This window comes from Neolamprologus multifasciatus, chromosome 11, assembly GCF_963576455.1.
Source record: "Neolamprologus multifasciatus chromosome 11, fNeoMul1.2, whole genome shotgun sequence".
NCBI classification, from domain to species: Eukaryota; Metazoa; Chordata; class Actinopteri; order Cichliformes; family Cichlidae; genus Neolamprologus; species Neolamprologus multifasciatus.
The window spans coordinates 12,669,479-12,687,286 of record NC_140449.1 but is presented as its reverse complement, the minus strand read 5'-3'; the positions used below and the strand labels follow the sequence as shown (position 1 = coordinate 12,687,286).

Below are 17,808 nucleotides of genomic sequence, written 5' to 3'. Positions count from 1 at the left end.
ATTCGAGCTAAATAAATAAATTCAGCTAAATAAAATAACAGTACAGAGCAGTTTTACAGTATCCCAGACTTAACAGAAATAACACGAGTACTCTGCCACTGCACAGCGTACACCCCTGCACCCACAGAAAGAATATCGAGACCTGGATTAGTTTGTGATGTTTCTTGAGAAAGTCACACTTTGCCCTGTCTGTAAATGGTAAAATATTATTCTTGAAGAAATTCCTAAAGCGCCAATCTCCTTCTCCCTGTCAGCTAAAATTGTGACTCATATCTGTTTATAATATATTAATCAATCCAATTAACAAATTAATTCACAAGCTGAACCAGTCTCATTACCTTTTAGCTGATGGAATGACAGAAATGTCATTTTTTTCTCCCTGCCATCCTTTAAAACATTTTTTTTAAATTCACATGCTATTAATTTGATCAGTTGTGTTTTTACAACATAAACAGTGCAACAACATGATTGCTATAAATAATTAAAATGATTTCAATAAAAAACATTTAGTTTTCAAACGTTTTAACACTCCTGAAAACAGGTTTGCCTTAAGATGACTGTACACTGAAAACTTAAACTTGCTTATTTTCTTGAGAGGAAGAGGGCACATGACAAAATGCAGAGACTCAGCTGGATTTAAACACTGAGGCGTAGATCACAGAGTCGTTGTTTTCTCTTGCTTTGGACCTGAGGAGAAAACAGTGGAATGAACAATGTGGTTGGGACTCAGTCTGAAGCTATGTTAGGTGTCACTTCTGTGATAACCTTTATGATGACACACCGATAGCAACACTGAGGCAGTTTAAGATCAGTTTTGTTATCATGGAGCTTGGTCGTGTCTCTTTTAGTAACGTTTCTAGAAATGTGCAGGCTTTAGCCATTGTTATAAAGATAAATCTTAAGTCTTTTTTATCTGTGATGATTTCAGTCATTTTGCTTTAGTTGGAGACGTGTGTGGAAACCCTACAATGCTGTGCTGTGAACATGTCAGAGTTTGGAGAGGAAGCATACCAGGAGTGCTGTGGCCGTCTGTTGGAGTTCAGGTGATGTGGAAAACTGGGGTCTTTGGGCCTGATGGTCACTGTGGAATAGGTAACCTCATCTTCATAAGAAGTGGTATCCTAAGAGAAAGAAGAAGTTGATGTAATATGAGTGTGTTGTGTTTAGCAGAGATGCTGAACAGTTACGATTGTGGATCGTTACTTACATCCCGGTGTGAGCTCCTCTGTGAAGCCGTAGAAATGGCCTGAGGAGGGACAAAGGGAGTCGAGGATGGAAGCAGGTGGATGTTAGCATAAGTGGTGTCAGGTGGATCTTCGGCGGCTGAAGATCTTGATCTTGTTCTGATGAGCCTGGAGTCAAACACTCTCTGCCAGAGTGGACACATCAAAATCATCACTCCACTAGAATATTTGGTCTGCTATCTGTGTGTGTGTGTGTGTGCATGCTCTTCGGCGGGATACTTCCCAAACATGTGTGTAACTGACAGATATGGCTTATTTAAAGATTTTTTTGCATGTACTCACTTTCTTGTCTGCGCTAGTCTTCTGTTTCTTCCTGCCATGACAACAAAATTTAAAAAAAGAAATAAATCAAGAGTTAAATATGTCAAAAGTTGTGCCAACTCAAGCCAGAAAAGAACGTTCTTCGTTGCTCAGTCACATTTCCTAATGTTTAAAGGAAGCTGTTTTGTAATACTAGCAAACACAGGCAGCTTACATGCTAAAATACTGCCTTCTAGGAGTTTCTTAATATATCAAAACTAACAACATTTACAGACACAATCCATAAAGAATCCATGAAAGTTGCTTTATGTATAGTAGTGACCTTCTGTGCTGATATGGACCCTAGCAATGAATGCTCCCCTCCCTACTAAACGCCAAGATACCGACTGTCAGTGTAGAAATATGCTGCGGTGACTGATGTGTTAAAAATGGCAGCAGCAGAATGGAAATTCAGATGACACACACGGTGCATGTTAACACTCATTACAGCATTAGGTAAGACACGTTTTTAAAAGTTCTGCAACACGTGAAAAAAAAATACAGTGACATAAGAAATATGCACATTTAAGTAAGTGTTTAAGTGCAAAAAAATGACATGAGTCAGCCTCACTAAAGCCTCACTCTCCATCGCTTACTGACTCACCGGAACAGAAGAAGCGCCACCACTAGTGTCACAAGAAGAGAAACTCCAATTCCAGCCAAGACTGGGAGGGACTGCCCTTCTGAGGGGAAAGCACACACTCAGCGTGGAAATAACATATAGTCAATCAGCTCAATAAATTTCAATAAAGGAATTGAGGCAACTTAAGATTTATATTTCATATCAGATTAAGAGGTTGTGGTATTTTGCACAGATTGCCTTTTGAAGATACAACGAGCATCTGTAAGTAGTGGCTCCTACCATCCTGCTTTCTCTGCATGGACAGCAGCACCTGAGTTGAGTTGCTCTCCCCGAGACTATTCCTGACCTTGCAGAGGTACACTCCACTGTGGGACTCTTCCACGGAGGGAAGGGAGAGCAGCTGTCCTGAGCCCACCTGCAGCATGGAGCTGGTGGCGTCAGAGTCAACCATTTTGTACCATATGTAGCTGTCTGCTGCGGGGTTAGCCACACTGCTGCAGGTCAGATTGACACTGCTGCCCTCATCAAACAGCTGTGGATCCACTGAAATGGAAATGTTCATTGGAGGGTCTGAAAAAGCCCAAACATCACGATTGTTAACAGATTTTTTTTAAAAAAGACAGGAAAAATGGTGATCAGTGATCAGCTGTTCACAACCTCTTCTTCTTTGTGTGCTAAAATCTGAAGAGACACATTACAACTAAAATACTTACATTTAAATGTGCTCTCTTGTCTTCCTAATAAAAACAGAAGAGATACACTTCTCAATAGCTTTAAGATCCAAAATTTAAATTAAAAAAAGGATACCTTATAAGAGTATCTGTTAAACTCTAATTTCATCACGTATTTGTTAGGACAAGACAGACTTTGGACCATAGAGCCCTGGTCTAAAAAACTGTTATAGATTTAGTCTAAGGAGCTTGCAAAGAAAAGCGTCTGGACTTCTTTAAGTTACTTGAAGACGTTTCACCTCTCATCTGAGAAGCTTCTTCAGTTCTAAGGTCAAATGGTGGAGAGTCCCAGATATAAACCTAGTGGGAGTATCCCCCCACAGAGGGACAAAAGGACCCCCTGATGATCCTCTAATCGCCTGAGTCAAGGTGTGAAACTGGGTGTGGGTCCCAATCAGCCAGAGTTTCGGGTGAGCTCATTGTGACACCTGGCCCCACCTTATCATGCGAATTCCTGAGGTCAGATGGCCCAGGATGTGAGTGGGCATTAAGGCGTCTGGGAAGGGAACTCAAAACTGGATTATAGATGGCAGAGAGTTGGTGTCGTAAATCACCGCCTCTGTTCAAAGATGGTCGCTCACAGTGGACATAGATGGCTTCTTTCACTCCTCTTTCAAACCATCTGTCCTCTCTGTCCAAAATGTGAACATTGGCATCCTCGAAAGAGTGTCCTTTATCCTTAAGATGCAGATGGACAGCTGAGTCTTGTCCTGTGGAGGTGGAGGTGGCTCTAAGAGCCACTGTGGGGGGATACTCCCACTAGGTTTATATCTGGGACTCTCCACCATTTGACCTTAGAACTGAAGAAGCTTCTCGGATGAGAGGTGAAACGTCTTCAAGTAACTTAAAGAAGTCCAGACGCTTTTCTTTGCAAGCTCCTTTGACTACGATGACCTGGATGACTGAGAACCTTCACAGACATGTTATAGATTTAACTCTTTCCGTGAAGCTCAATTTAGGAAATAAATGTTTAAAATAAAAGTTTTTAGAACCCACATAAACCCACCTAAACACTAAAAACAGTCTAAGGGGGTCACCTTAGACTGCAACAATTTTTTTAAATTTTGTTTCTGGTCCTTTCATTCATCAGTCTCTTCTCCCTATGGACAACACTAAAGAACCTGTTAGCTTGTGAATAATCAGGTCTTAGAAAATTTCCCTTTTCAGTAGATGGTGTTACGGATTCAAATATTGGGAATGGATACAGGAGGAAAACCAAAATAACCACACTGGTCCGGCCGGGTCAAGTCAAACGATGATTTAATGAACACACGCGTGGGAGATGGACACCATACACAGACAGCATCAGATCTCGAAATGGTGGAGCCTTGATCAAACTCTTATAGCCTCTAGTGGCCCCCACCTAATCATAAAAGCCTAAACATTCACATTCTTTCTCTCACACAGCGCCTAAGCTACAACCTTGGCTCCCTGTTTATCTGCTCCTGCTGATGGGGCAGTATGCTCTGTTCTCTTCTAATCAGACAAATGAGACGATGACTTTCTGTGAACAATATTTTCTTATAACTCAGCAGTATAATGCATCATAAAACAATATCATTCATTCACAATAAATCAGCAGTCTAATATAATGCAAATCAGTTTACCAAATGTAATAGTTATCACCTTCTTCTAATTCAGGAGCATAATGCAAACTAAAACTACATAATAATTCACAATCTTTAATTAGGGGTCTAACATGGCATAAAATAATATCATAATCCCACAATTCCCCCTGATGAGCTCTTTAGACATAAAGAGCTCACTTACACCCTGCAATCCAGTGTTGCCGGGTTCATTTCTCCTTACTCCTCAGGCCTTTTGTCCCCCTGTTGGGTGAACCATATGTGAGATGACCTCTGTGTTTACTCAGTTCAGATGCAAGAAAAACTTTTATTACAACAACAACAGTAGGTATAGATGATACTCCCATCACTCCCCAGTTCTCCCACAGCTTTATTTCGGTGCTACCTTATACCCTCCAAACGTACTCAGACTAGAACCTCTGTCTGAGGAGCTTTTAACCTTTATTTTATTGCTGTAGGCACCAGTGTCTTCCAGTCGGGTGATCCTCTGCTCTTGTTTCCTTCAACCTCAGGGGTTAGACAACCCTTCAGTCGTTGCACAGATCAGGGGATTATTCTGCCCCGATTTCAAACAATGATCTGTGTATTCTGGGATCACAGCTGTGTTCCCCATGAAAAGCAACAGAAAGGTGTTCTCCTGATGACCAACAGCCTCTCGAACGTCGTTGGTGTGGTGTTCCTGGATTTCCGTCAACCCCTTCATGATTATTGCTGTGTTTATGGGATCCATCCTTTTGAGGTGACTAACTGGAGCCCAAAATGCCATGACACTTGAACCCAGTTGATGTTTCCGCAGTCACCGTATCTGTCTCTGCTGCCAAGGATCCTCGTATATCTGTGACCTCGTCTGGTGTCTGTTCCTTTCTCTGTAAGAGACAGAAAACCAAAACACCTCTCTTCCTAGCTCTAACAATCTAATGTTGCTGTCTACTGATCTTTTGGTGATTCAGAATTTGTTTAAAATATTCAGAATGTCCCAAGGACTTATCCTAATTTAGTGTATGTGTGTGTAAGTGTGTTTGCATTTAGCCCACTGCACTCAAGGCATTTCTTACACTTTATCAGTCCGGACTATCGCCGAACGAAGCTTATGACCTTCAAAAGACCGAGTGCCAACTCATTATAAGCACATTTGCAAGATATGTATGAAAATGATTAAAACCACTCATTCTAATAAAAGACATCAAAGACAAAGCAGCCATTTCTAATTCTAACATGTGTCCATTCAATGAAGCTAGAAAATTAAAAGAACAGGTTAGTGACCTCATATCTTAGAAAGTATCAGACTTTCTCCTATCCAGTGTCGTTGCTCCAGTCTTGTTATTCTGTGTTAGGGAATGAAATCAATTTAATTGTCATGTTAGATCTGTTCAACTCCGGGCTCCGCCCAGAGCCTGCGTCTTCACAATTGTCTACAAACAAAACCTGTATTAATATGAACTTCACTTCAACATGAACTTGTTGACTACTTTTGACACCTGTAGATAGAAGATTAACGTGGGGTTATAACAATCACTGTAATACAAATGTTAATATGTCAATAGCTTCAATAAATGTTCAATGCAATGCTTGTTATATGATTCTGATGTAACAATAATACTGATGCTAAAATAACAGTAAAACACACCCTTTTTATCCCTTACTGACCACCGCAGGGGCCTCTATGTTTTAATTCAGCCATGAAGCTCACCTGATTCATCACTGAGCCCCACCGGCACTGGCATCTGACAGGGTGGTGCTGCATATTCTTCCTTTAATGTCACTATTTTCAATCTGTTAATTAGAGTGCTTAAACATGAAGTAGACTACGTCCACAACAAGTCAATACAACTGTGAATGTGGCCAATTATCAATCTATTACCAATCAATAACAAAAGATAGCTTTTATTTTTATGCATGCTTTTAGTCAACCACTCACCCACAGGATCTCCAATCCCAGAAAATTCCTTCTCCTCATTTAATAAGTCTGTCCTCCTTCCATGCCCTGGTAACTGGTCCATCCAGAGCTGTATCATTATGAAATATACATACAACAAGCCAAACCACACCTTGGTCACAACAACCCTTTTCCGCCCTGAAGATGTCCAACGCCATCTTAGTCTGGACTGTCAAAGGTGATTTTAACGCTGATTGTTCCGACAATCCATTTATAACATTTCCTGGTCAGATTAGCCAATCCCTGCACACTGGAATAAACATAATCAACATGATCAACATTTTTCCTGCGTGTTTTTTTTCACCATCTTATTAATTCCAACGCTCCATCCTTATGTGATTCGTTGCATTATGTTTATCTAGAACTCCACTCTGTCTCTAAATGTTTAAAGAATTTTTCATGTTTGGGGTCAAGTTTTAAGAATTTGACCATACGTGAAATTAATGGTGTTATTTTAACATGGTAGACTAGTGTGCCTGTGTTAATTCAGCTCCATATTATTGTGTGAAGTTGCACTAGGTTGGGAGTGGTTTTTTGTGCGTGTGTCACATTTTTGGTTAGCCAATGGCTGGAATGGGGTTGGACTAATTAGAGGCAGGTGTACTTGATTGCACTGATACCCTGGTCTACTTATAGCCCACACTACAAACACTGCTGTGTCATTTTGTCTCTCTGTGCATGTATGTAATGTGATAATCTGATATGTTTGGGATGGATGGGTTTTGCGCTATGAATTTTATACTGAAGGTGTCATTTTGTCTCTCTGTGCAGGCCAGGGCCTATTATATGCCACAGCCTAAAGGCAGCATAGTTGCACAGGTTGGAGTGATCACTGGCTATATGCTTGCAGGGTAGTGGGTCTCCAAGGACAACTTCTACCCCTGTTAAAGGCAACATGTGGAGTGCAACTGGCCGTGTGGCATAGCTGGCTCTGGCCTTGGGACTGTGTGTTTTTATTTGATTCATGAATGGGACACTGGACTGTTTTATCTTTTATCTCTTGATATTTTTGTCACTAAATTATCTTTTAGAATTTTATTGACTGTCATCGTTTTGCCCACGACTGAGACGGTTGGTCAGACCTAAAATCTTTCTTTGGGTGTGTTACATTATCACCCCCATCGGGGCTTACCTTTCCCACTTCTGATGATATTCCTCCCTATTCTTTGCAAGTACCCGCTTTTGGTGGCGAGAAACTGTTGGTGTGGTCAAGTGGGCGCTGTAAAAACAAAAGCTCAGGACAGAACAGTTATCAGTCATGTACTTCATACAAAATTAGCATATATTGAATTTCATATTGATCCTCTGAGTGTAATGGTACATTTTAATTTTAATTTATCAAAGCTAAACACAATAATTTTTCTTTATTTTGCTCTTGTTCTTGTGCAGCACCACCTGCCCCTGTCGGTTCTATCTTACTTTTCTAAATTATTGACTATTTCAATCGAGAACCTAAATGACGTGGACCAAGGTTTGTCATTACATATCTCTATTTTGAATGTGACAAGTCTATCATTCCCCTGTTAGGTATCAATAGAGTTTTTTCTTGCTTTTTCTATCAAAATTGATTAACTTTTTAAAGTGGCCTGCTATGGTTAATAATAACATGTTCAGTCTTGAGTGAAATCAAAGCTTCTCTTCACTTTAGCATTTAACATTCCCAACAATATAATGTGCTGCATTAGTCGAAACACAGCTAATAAAACACAATTTTCTTGATGGAAACATCAGTAGCTCAAAATTAGCAACCAAAGGGTTAAGTCTGCAGTTCACACTCATGTGAAGCTACAGCCTCCCCCCCTAGTCTCTGTCCTCCTACTCCTGCAAAAACAAAACAAAGCGAGACAAAACATCCACCCTTCTTTTACAAGCTGGGTGAATTGTTTGTAGACATGTACTAATCCTAAAGTCGGTATCGTTTTTGTCTCAGTGTCAAGTCAGTTTAAACATTTAGTCGTCAGTCCATCACAGTCCAGTCACATGCATACATTCACACACATTCATACCAGATATTGCTGATAATGGAGTCTCACGCGCAACCTAATCAAGCCTCCATCACCAGCAAGATGACGTTATCATTTTAAAGGAAAACAGTTCCTTGTTTTTTTGTTTTTTTTTTTGGACTGGATTGACTCGCTGCAATCCTTTTAGGTTCAGGACTTCTCATGTGATCAATGTCCCATATAAGTGAATTTCTCCAGAGCCCATTATAATCATGGAGAAAAATACTTTGCAACTGTTTTCAGTAAGAATGTTTATAGCGCTTTAAAGTTCAATCTCTCAGGCCTGGATTAAAGAGCTGATTTGTTAAATCAGGAACTCACAAAATACCAAAATATCACCACCGGTGGATCACTCCTCTCAGATGTTCTTATTTCAGTGCACTGTAACAAAAGCAAAAACAAACGTACCCAATAAAATACTCATATAATAACAAATACTGGGGCCCATTGGAAACATGTCCAAACATAAAACCACCTTTCTCTCTCTTAGAGAGAGAAAACAATCCAAACCTCACTGATAAAATCAACCTAGTGTTAAGCAAAACCCAAAATCAACCAAAACTTCACCAGAAAGTTTTTTCTCCGTCCCGGGACAATATTGTGTAAGCATACAGGTACCGTAACTTCTTTTTGCACTGACAAAAACATGTTGGACTTATTTGATTCAATAGTGGACACTAGTTGCACACAAAGGTTTTGCTTTGGTAGAAACTTAAACAACTGAGTTAAATCAACACAACCTTTTCATATTCAGTAAACCTGTGCATTTTGAGTTCATATTACACGATTAAGACATGTTCATATGGAGTAAGTTAAGCTCCTGGAATATTTTAATCCTTCACAATTCTGTCATTTTATTTCAACACTATTCAATAACTTTTATCCAAATTCTACTTGGTCCCTTAAATACTACATGTTGTCTTCATATTGCCTACGGTTCAACAAAGTCTAAATTCTGGTTACCATAAAAAATTGAATGGGTCTACAACAACTACCATCCTCCTATCTTTATCCTAATTGCACGAGGGCTGGGAAATAACTCTAAAGTGATAGGTTACGAGGCAGGGTGCACCCCGAACAGGTCACCAGTCTATCACCTAGAAACAAACAACCATTTACACTTACATTCACGGATAATTTAGAATCATCAATTAACCTAACTCTAATAGCTTCATGACTTTTCACTGTGGCAGGAAACCAGATTACCCAGAGAGAAACCACTGCAAACTAGCCAGACTGTGGACTTGCACCCAGGACCTTCTTACTGTGGAGCAAAAGCACTCACCAGCATGCCAACAATGTAGGAAATACAGGGAAGCTATGATTTCCTGTTGAATTTTGTACAAATCTTTAAAGCCTGAGGCAATTGTGTTAAATACATGTAGGATGCTTACATAAATCCGAGGGCTGGCCCCCTTTTCTTCTTTTTATTTTATATTTTATTATTGTTATTATTTTTATTTTTATTTATTTTTAGTGTGTTCCTCCTTCAATTAAATCTCAATCACAAAAATGTGGCGCTCCGAAATAAGGCTCACACCGTTAATTCATCATTTTCACTCTGTACCACTGCTCCTTATCAGGTTGTGTGAAGCACAGTAAACAATTTAGTCGAGGCCTTGAGCCATAAACAGACATCACTCACAGACATTGTTTTCATAACCAAACTGCTCCAGACCCTGTCCCCTAAATCTACACAAATGCCCTCTGGGTGACATGAAATGCATTTAACCAATTAACAATCAATGGCTTCTTGTTGTTGTAACAAATTCTGTATTTGGACGTTTGTGTGCAGCATTTTGCGTATCAGCATAGCATTTGTTAGTAAAGCATTCTTCATTGCAACAGCGTGTGTGTATCACTCTTCATTGCACAAACATGTATATGTATGTGTGTATGTGTGTGTGTGTCACTTCTCAGTGAATTGAATCAGCATTTCGATTTATGTGCGTGTGTGTGTGTCATCTCTCAGTCAATCAACAAGTGCATATGTGTTCATATGTGTGTTTCTCTTGCTTCTGAGTCAGTGTATGTAGATGTGTGTGTTTGTGTGTGTGTGTGTTTGTGTTCATCACCTTCCTGTTCTGGTATTCTGGGTAAACCACGGCCTGAAGCGTACCCTGGGGTCCTGCTCTCCTCCTTTTCAGTCCGTTTGGGTCCATTGGTGCTGCTGCCCAAAGTTCTCTCCATACTGGTTCTGGCCCCAATTGAGGCAGTCCTTTTCTCCAGTTTCCTGCATCTTCTCCTTGTCCAGCTCCTCCTTAACTTGACCCTTTTTGCTTCTGTAGGTCCTTCAGGGTTTGCTCCTGGTGTTGGAGCTTCTCGTCAGGTTTGACAACCTCCTGCTCCAGCAAGCTCCGGCCTGATTTTAAGTCCTGTATCTGGGACTCTAAGCCTGACTGATGGGTTCGATTAGCAGCCAGCTCCTCCTGAGCCATGCTCAGTTTCTGCTCTGATGTCTTGAGCTCTCACTGAGGGCAGAAACCTCAGAGTCTTTTCCGTACACGTCAGATTGAAGTTTATTGATGTTTTCCTTGCTTTGCTCCACGACCTTCTGCAGCTCTGCTGTTCGGCTCTTCTCAGAGGTCAGCTCCTGACCGAGCCCCGACACCTGTGCCTTCAGCTTATGTTCTTCTGCTGCTTTTGTCCAATCTGAGGTGCCTCCTGACCTCAGTTACTCCTCGTGTCTCTGGCACGCCCTTTTTGCTGCCCGATCATCCGTGTTGGTCCATCACTGTCCTGCACAGTTTTAATGCAGAGTTGTTAAGGTCAGCATTCTTTTGCTCGGCCTCACCTTTCATCCGGGCTTAATAGGCGTCTCGTCACAGCTCTGTCAGCTGAAGCTGTCTGGAAATCTCCCCGTGTAGTGAAACGGGCCTTGGATTTAACGTTCTCCGTCTCCGCTGCATGAGATCGTTTTCCTGCAGCACTGTTGACATTCTCAGGCTGTTGTTGTGGGTCCAGCTGCTGTAGCATTTGGTCAGGGTCACATCAAAGATGGTAGAGAGGAGAGCAAAGATGGTAGAGGGGAGAGCAGGAGTCCAGGTCAGCCTCGGCTTTCCGGGCTGACAAAGCAGCCTGTAATTAAGCATAAAGAGAAAAAACAAAAACAAAACAAAAACAGACGAACAGGAAAATGATGTTGTTTGAAAATAATGTTGTTTTGGCTATGTTATTCAGAGAGGGGCCAGGCCCTGTGTCAGCCTTCTCCCCCCCCTTTTTTTTGTTTTTTCTCACTATATAATCAACTCATAACCCACCAAGTTGACAGGACAACACAGGTACACGTTAAAATTCTTAAGATCATGTTTAATAATTCAAAAAAGGAATTTTATTTTATTCAGTAATCTCTTGTATTAATCAATCACAGGAACACATGTCACAATTTGACTCTTTTAACCACTAAATTTGTTGTTTCATCACTGGTTTGTGATTTACCAGTGTCTGTCTTTTTGAAGTCAAGTTGTTGTCCTGCAACCCAGAGAGTTTAATTGTTAGTAGTGGATAGACTTTATCATTTAACATCAGGTGTATGTTAAGTTTTGCTGCTTTAACCTTGCTGGAAAATTTTCACGTGTTCATGAGTGTAAGCTGTTTCTTCATTGCGTGTATGTGCGTTTGTGGGTGGGTTATTTTAACTTTTTTCTCAAACAAGGCATTTCTCTAATTGTGTATGTTTTTAATTTTGTTTCCCAAATTTTGATTTCCCACCTTAAATAACAGCATTCCATGTCTTCAGCCAGGAATTAGAGCTTGCTTGTGAGATTCAGGGACACATGGTGCCAAAAACAATTCAGTGAAAAACTTGCCTGAAAATTTCCAGTGATGGTAACCGATAACTGGAGGAGAAGATGTCCTTTAAGCTTCTTTTTTGGGTGGGGACAAAGTGAGAGGTCAAACTGTAAAATTTTGAGCCAGAGCTTGGCCTGTGTGTCGTCCCAATTTTGTTAATCTATCCTTTTGCTGCTGTACTCAGGTTTCCAGGTTGAGAGAAATCCACCTGTATTAAGAGACTAAAACATTCATTTACTATTTTTCTGAAAACATCCACTTACTATTTCTTTTCTGAAAACATTCACTTACTATTTCTTTTCTGAAAACATTCACTTACTCTTTCTTTTCTGAAAACATTCACTTACTCTTTCTTTTCTGAAAACATTCACTTACTCTTTCTTTTCTGAAAACATTCACTTACTCTTTCTTTTCTGAAAACATTCCTTCGCTTTATCTGCCTAGATTTTACTCTCTCTCTTGGTGCATAGTTCACACAGTCAGGCAGTTGCCTTTTATGGGCATGCAAGTTTCCGGTCACTTACCCCCAGCAGCTGCAAAGCCGTCTCTCCCATATCAAAACTCAGCCAAACATTAAACATTCACCGTAGTCATTCAAAACTTTATTTGTAATGTTATAATCAGCAAAATCAGCGTTTTAATTACAGGCATGTTTCATTGTTTGCAAATCATACTTATAAAACTCAATAACACGCTAAACAGGAAGTCCTCTGTGGGCTTCACAGCAGCCACCTCATTTGCATGTTCACACAATCCAAAAATAGCCTGCAGCGCGCTATCATCACACACAGCCTCGTTTCACACTCAACTCTCTATTATATTACAAAGACGTCTTATATTTACACTCACTCTCAGGCCTGAAAGTTTTAGCGCCTACACAATTTTGACAAATTTAAGATAACGGGTCCAACCGAAGAAAGTCCAACTTTTTTGTAATCAATTAACCAGTATCAGACTCTAACTGTATCTGGCCTCATCTCTAAAATCCCTAACTCAATTTACAGTGCCCAAAAAAGCGCAGATAAGGAGACTCTAACTCCTAGCTTGTTCCAGGATGCCCTGTACCCCACAGTCAAGCCAACTGAACTAACCCTGTTCGCCGACAGGTCAAGGTCGCGCGTCCGCGGCCAGGAGGGAGCGTAACCTCCGGGCTATGCGCCTCTTAGTGGACTCTAACCACCGTTCTAACAAAATTTATAATACTTTTAAACCGCTGTCAACCCTCTAAAACAAGAGTATGACCGACGCAGATGCAACGTTATGGACAATGGAGCCTCTAACTCTCAACATGGCCAACACAGATGCAATCCTTTAAACCAATGGAGACTCTAACTCACAAAATGACCAATTCCCTATCCAACTACCTGAGACTCTAACTCAGTATTATTTTCCTTTACCTTGGGACTCTAACCCAGTATTATTACCTTTACCTGAGACTCTAACTCAGTATTATTACTTTATCTTGGGACTCTAACCCAGTATTATTACTTGTAACCTTACTTCAAGTTTCAAAACTCATGAGATTTTTCATCAAAATCAAAACAGACACTCACCGGCAACTTTTACTGAATAGACATTTAATTTCATCGTCCAATTCAGCACACTTCGGATAAAATCAACAGGCCTGTGCCTACCTCTTTTATAAAGGCGCCTGTCCACTCAGTTCGATTGCCGGATAATGTCTGCCCGTCTGACCACCTCGGACCGTCCAAGCCTCCAAAACTTCCATCCCAATACCACAGGACGAGCCCCCAAAACTGTTACGGATTCAAATATTGGGAATGGATACAGGAGGAAAACCAAAATAACCACACTGGTCCGGCCGGGTCAAGTCAAACGATGATTTAATGAACACACGCGTGGGAGATGGACACCATACACAGACAGCATCAGATCTCGAAATGGTGGAGCCTTGATCAAACTCTTATAGCCTCTAGTGGCCCCCACCTAATCATAAAAGCCTAAACATTCACATTCTTTCTCTCACACAGCGCCTAAGCTACAACCTTGGCTCCCTGTTTATCTGCTCCTGCTGATGGGGCAGAATGCTCTGTTCTCTTCTAATCAGACAAATGAGACGATGACTTTCTGTGAACAATATTTTCTTATAACTCAGCAGTATAATGCATCACAAAACAATATCATTCATTCACAATAAATCAGCAGTCTAATATAATGCAAATCAGTTTACCAAATGTAATAGTTATCACCTTCTTCTAATTCAGGAGCATAATGCAAACTAAAACTACATAATAATTCACAATCTTTAATTAGGGGTCTAACATGGCATAAAATAATATCATAATCCCACAATGGTGAAACCAGTTAGACGACATATGTGTGCTTCACTGTGAAAAGTTAAAAAATGATTAATCAGCATGGATATTTTAATATCACTTCCTCCAACTGTGAACTTTAACAGAGTGTCTCCAGACTGAACTTTTTGACACATTGTGACAGCAAACAGACAGACTGTAGCAATCATCAAAGTCAGGAAGTTGTGATATCAGTCAGTTGAGGATTGCCTTTGAAATGTCTGACACTGTACTCATGACCATGTGTCGAATTGCCCTCCTAGATAGCTTCCAAGTAACCAGACACACTCACATCTAACGGCAAGGTGAACCTCAGTCGAGTTGATCAAGTCGATGCCCCTCCAGCTGATGTTATTCCATGCCTGGCAGTAGTACCATCCTCTGTCGCTGGGCAGGATGTCAGAGATGATGTAATTCTGCCCTGAACTGATAAGCTGTCCATCCTTATACAGGCTGTATCCGCTGTGTGCCACAGGAGGGTTGGCATCGCTGCTGCAGGTCAAAGTCGCTGTCCCTCCACTGCGGATGTCTCCCCATGGACTCACTGATAGTGTCACTTCTCTGGGAGCGTCTGCTTGAGAGGAGATAAGGAAGTGTAGCCACATGGATGATAAATCCTGATCGTAATGATGGAGTCATTAAAAGTGTCAATACATGCAACAAAAATAAAATACAATGCAGGAAAATTTCAGTATTTTACTTCTCCTTTTCTGTATTTAAAACAAATTTTTACAAGCCACAGAAAAACTCTGTCATCCTGCTGTCTCTTATCTCGTTGGCACGGGCCACAACAATGGTGCTCATGCTGGATAAAACATATCCTTATCTGACCTTATGTGACATTTCACACTTAGATCTTCAAGCAGTCTTTAACCTCCTAATTTCCCAGAGTAAAGGTGATATATTGGGATGTCCAACTGAGGATATGTAAAAGTACAACTTGAGCCAATTTCTGGACACAATTGTCCAAAAATGATTCTAATAATTCACATGATCAAAGTTATTGAAATATTATGATGAGATTCAAGTGTACTCCTGTAACAACTGGTCTTCCTCACAGGAGACAGAAAGAAAAACACAGTCATATATAATAAAGTTAATCATATGAGAGCTTCTGGTTCAGTTACAAGTCTGGGGTATTGTGGATGCCAGCTCACCTCCCTGACATAATGTAGCACGTGAATAGAGCGGGGCCTGTAATTTTGTGGTATGCTTTCTTAACCCTCTACTCACATTGAACATTCAGAGCCACGGTTGCAGATCTGACTGATTCCTGTCCATGGACTGCACAATAGTAGTCCCCAGCATCCTCTCTCCTGGCCTGGAAGACTGGATTTGACACAGGTTGCCCATCTCTGAACCAGACAATGTCTTTAGGCTCAGGACAGCCTGACATACAGGTCAGCGCGACACGACCTCCCTCTGTCACAGTGCTCGGCTCGATGACTGTTGTCAGCTCTGATAAAGAAACATAAATCAACAAATGTTTGCTAAACTCATCGAAACAGAAATGTTCTCGTAATTAGTCGTTACCTCCCACAGACAAGTACATCGGTTTTATGCTCTTCCATCTGTTGAGTGTTGTGGTAAAATAAAAATAGTAAGCTCCTTCATCAGTGTGTTGTACATCATTGACCTTCAGACTGCAGTCGCCGCGGAAGTTTCCTAAATATTTAAAGTGGTCCGGACTTGAAGTAAGTTTATCAAGAGGAAAAAGTCTCCATCCGCCAGATGCATACAACTTTTTAAACCAGCTGACAGAAGTAACAAAGTGACCTACAGGGTAGTCATATTTGCAGCTGATCAATACTGATGTTCCTTTCAAAGCACACTGGTTTTCAGACGTCACACTCCAGTCTCCGCTCCAGACACCTTTGGACAAAAATGCAGAAAATGAAGAAAAATGTATTTTCCAGAATTAGCGCTGCAGTTTCATTTTAGTCATCACATATCCTGTTTATTAGATTTAAAAAAAAATCTCCTCACCTGGCGTTATTACCAGAATGATCAGGCTCCAGCTTTCCATTATTTGAAGTTTTACCTGCAACAATCATGACACAGGTCAACATACACCAACTGTCCCAAAAAATAAAGAAACCACGAGTTAGTGATCAGAAGTACTCACCGGCTGAAGCAAAGTGGCTTATTGCTTTACACATTCTTCATTTTTGTGTTGCAAAAAGCAGAAGTAGGCACACATCCTTTCGTTGCTTCCTCTAATGTCACACTTTCAGAATAATTATGAAAAGTTATAGTTTAATTTTTTAAAAAAAACGGATATCAACACAAATATTTCAATTTATAGTTAACCTATTAAAATGTTTCCATACTCTGTTAAACAAAGCATTATCTAATCATTTTATTTAAAAAAGACAACTAATTGATACAGCTTACATCTAATGAAGATATTTTATTTATTTAAGATGATCAACTCTGACTTTGACTGACATTTCTCATTTGTTGAATGCCCGCTGTTCTAGCCCATCTCCTTTTTTTTGTTGAGGAAAGGAGTCAAGGATGTAGGAAGGGCTTGTAGACGACCTGAAATATCTTTTTCCACCAGGTGGGGCTACCGGTCTGTTTAAGTAAAGCTGGAGAACCCACCGGTGTCTTCATATATATTTTTTGCTCAAAGTGCAGTGCTATGAACGTCTTAATGTATTTTCATGTGATACCTCTGTGTGCAGCTGTCACTCTAATGCTGTGGCACTGGATTGTTTTGTGTTTTGGATCTTGCAGGCGTTTAACCTGAAGTATCAAAAGCAATGGATTTTAAGAGCATGTTTCATGACTCATTCAGGTTTGTGGTTCTTGTATCCAACATAAGTGAATTATGCTGTGCAGTGTGGTTGGTGTCCATGAACAGGAAGAGCCTGTTCTCAAAGGAACAATCACCATGTGATTTCCTCTCCTCTCTGCTGTATTTAACTAAGGCATTATTGAGGTACTTTTATATCGTGCGTCCAACAGGATGATTGTAACATCATGATTTGTCATGACTGATTTCTTAATGTTGTCTTTTCTGGACACATTGCCCCACTGATTATTGCAATTGCTGAAAAAGAAAGGAAATGTTACAAACTGCACATTAGTGACACATTTATAGGCAAAAACATTTTCTAAACTTTGAAAGTTTGAAGCTATAGGATGAAGTTCTGCATCAGGCCAAATATGTACTGTTTCAGAAAGAGTGAGTGAGCCTCTAAAGAAATGTGTGAACAAATCTGGGACTCATCAATACTTTCTTGAATTTGTTCGTACTCTACGAGCAAATGTAGAAGCGCTTCAGAGCATCCATATGAACAAATGATAAAGGCC

The 17,808-nt window shown here is 40.4% G+C and overlaps 1 protein-coding gene across 2 annotated transcripts; it reads right to left on the bottom strand.

The window, feature by feature from the left end:
- Positions 1–173: 173 nt before the first annotated feature.
- On the bottom strand, positions 174–16,635 carry LOC146507919 (B-cell receptor CD22-like). Of its 2 annotated transcripts, none has more exons than XM_085176009.1 (10): positions 16,477–16,635; positions 16,024–16,362; positions 15,724–15,948; positions 14,783–15,061; positions 2,407–2,697; positions 2,149–2,224; positions 1,527–1,557; positions 1,208–1,369; positions 1,012–1,121; positions 174–687 (listed from the first exon to the last, which is right to left on the bottom strand). In XM_085176009.1, exons 1-10 carry the CDS (start codon positions 16,514–16,516, stop codon positions 627–629), a joined length of 1,614 nt encoding a protein of 537 aa, XP_085032135.1. In that variant the 5' UTR covers positions 16,517–16,635; the 3' UTR covers positions 174–626. The 2 variants fall into 2 exon arrangements, with proteins under 2 accessions (XP_085032135.1, XP_085032134.1); XM_085176008.1 differs by having other exon boundaries at positions 2,149–2,227; positions 16,477–16,632.
- Between the last annotated feature and the right edge of the window lie 1,173 nt (positions 16,636–17,808).

Bases quoted from the DNA above. Each gene is read 5' to 3' on its own strand.
- LOC146507919 (XM_085176008.1), bottom strand. From the start codon at position 16,516: ATGGAAAGCTGGAGCCTGATCATTCTGGTAATAACGCCAG. The intron at 2,698-14,782 runs GTGAGTGTGTCT...GGGCTTTTTCAG, and splicing joins GGTTCACCTTGCCGTTAGAT to ACCCTCCAATGAACATTTCC. The intron at 1,122-1,207 runs GTAAGTAACGAT...TCTTTCTCTTAG, and splicing joins AGAGGAGCTCACACCGGGAT to GATACCACTTCTTATGAAGA.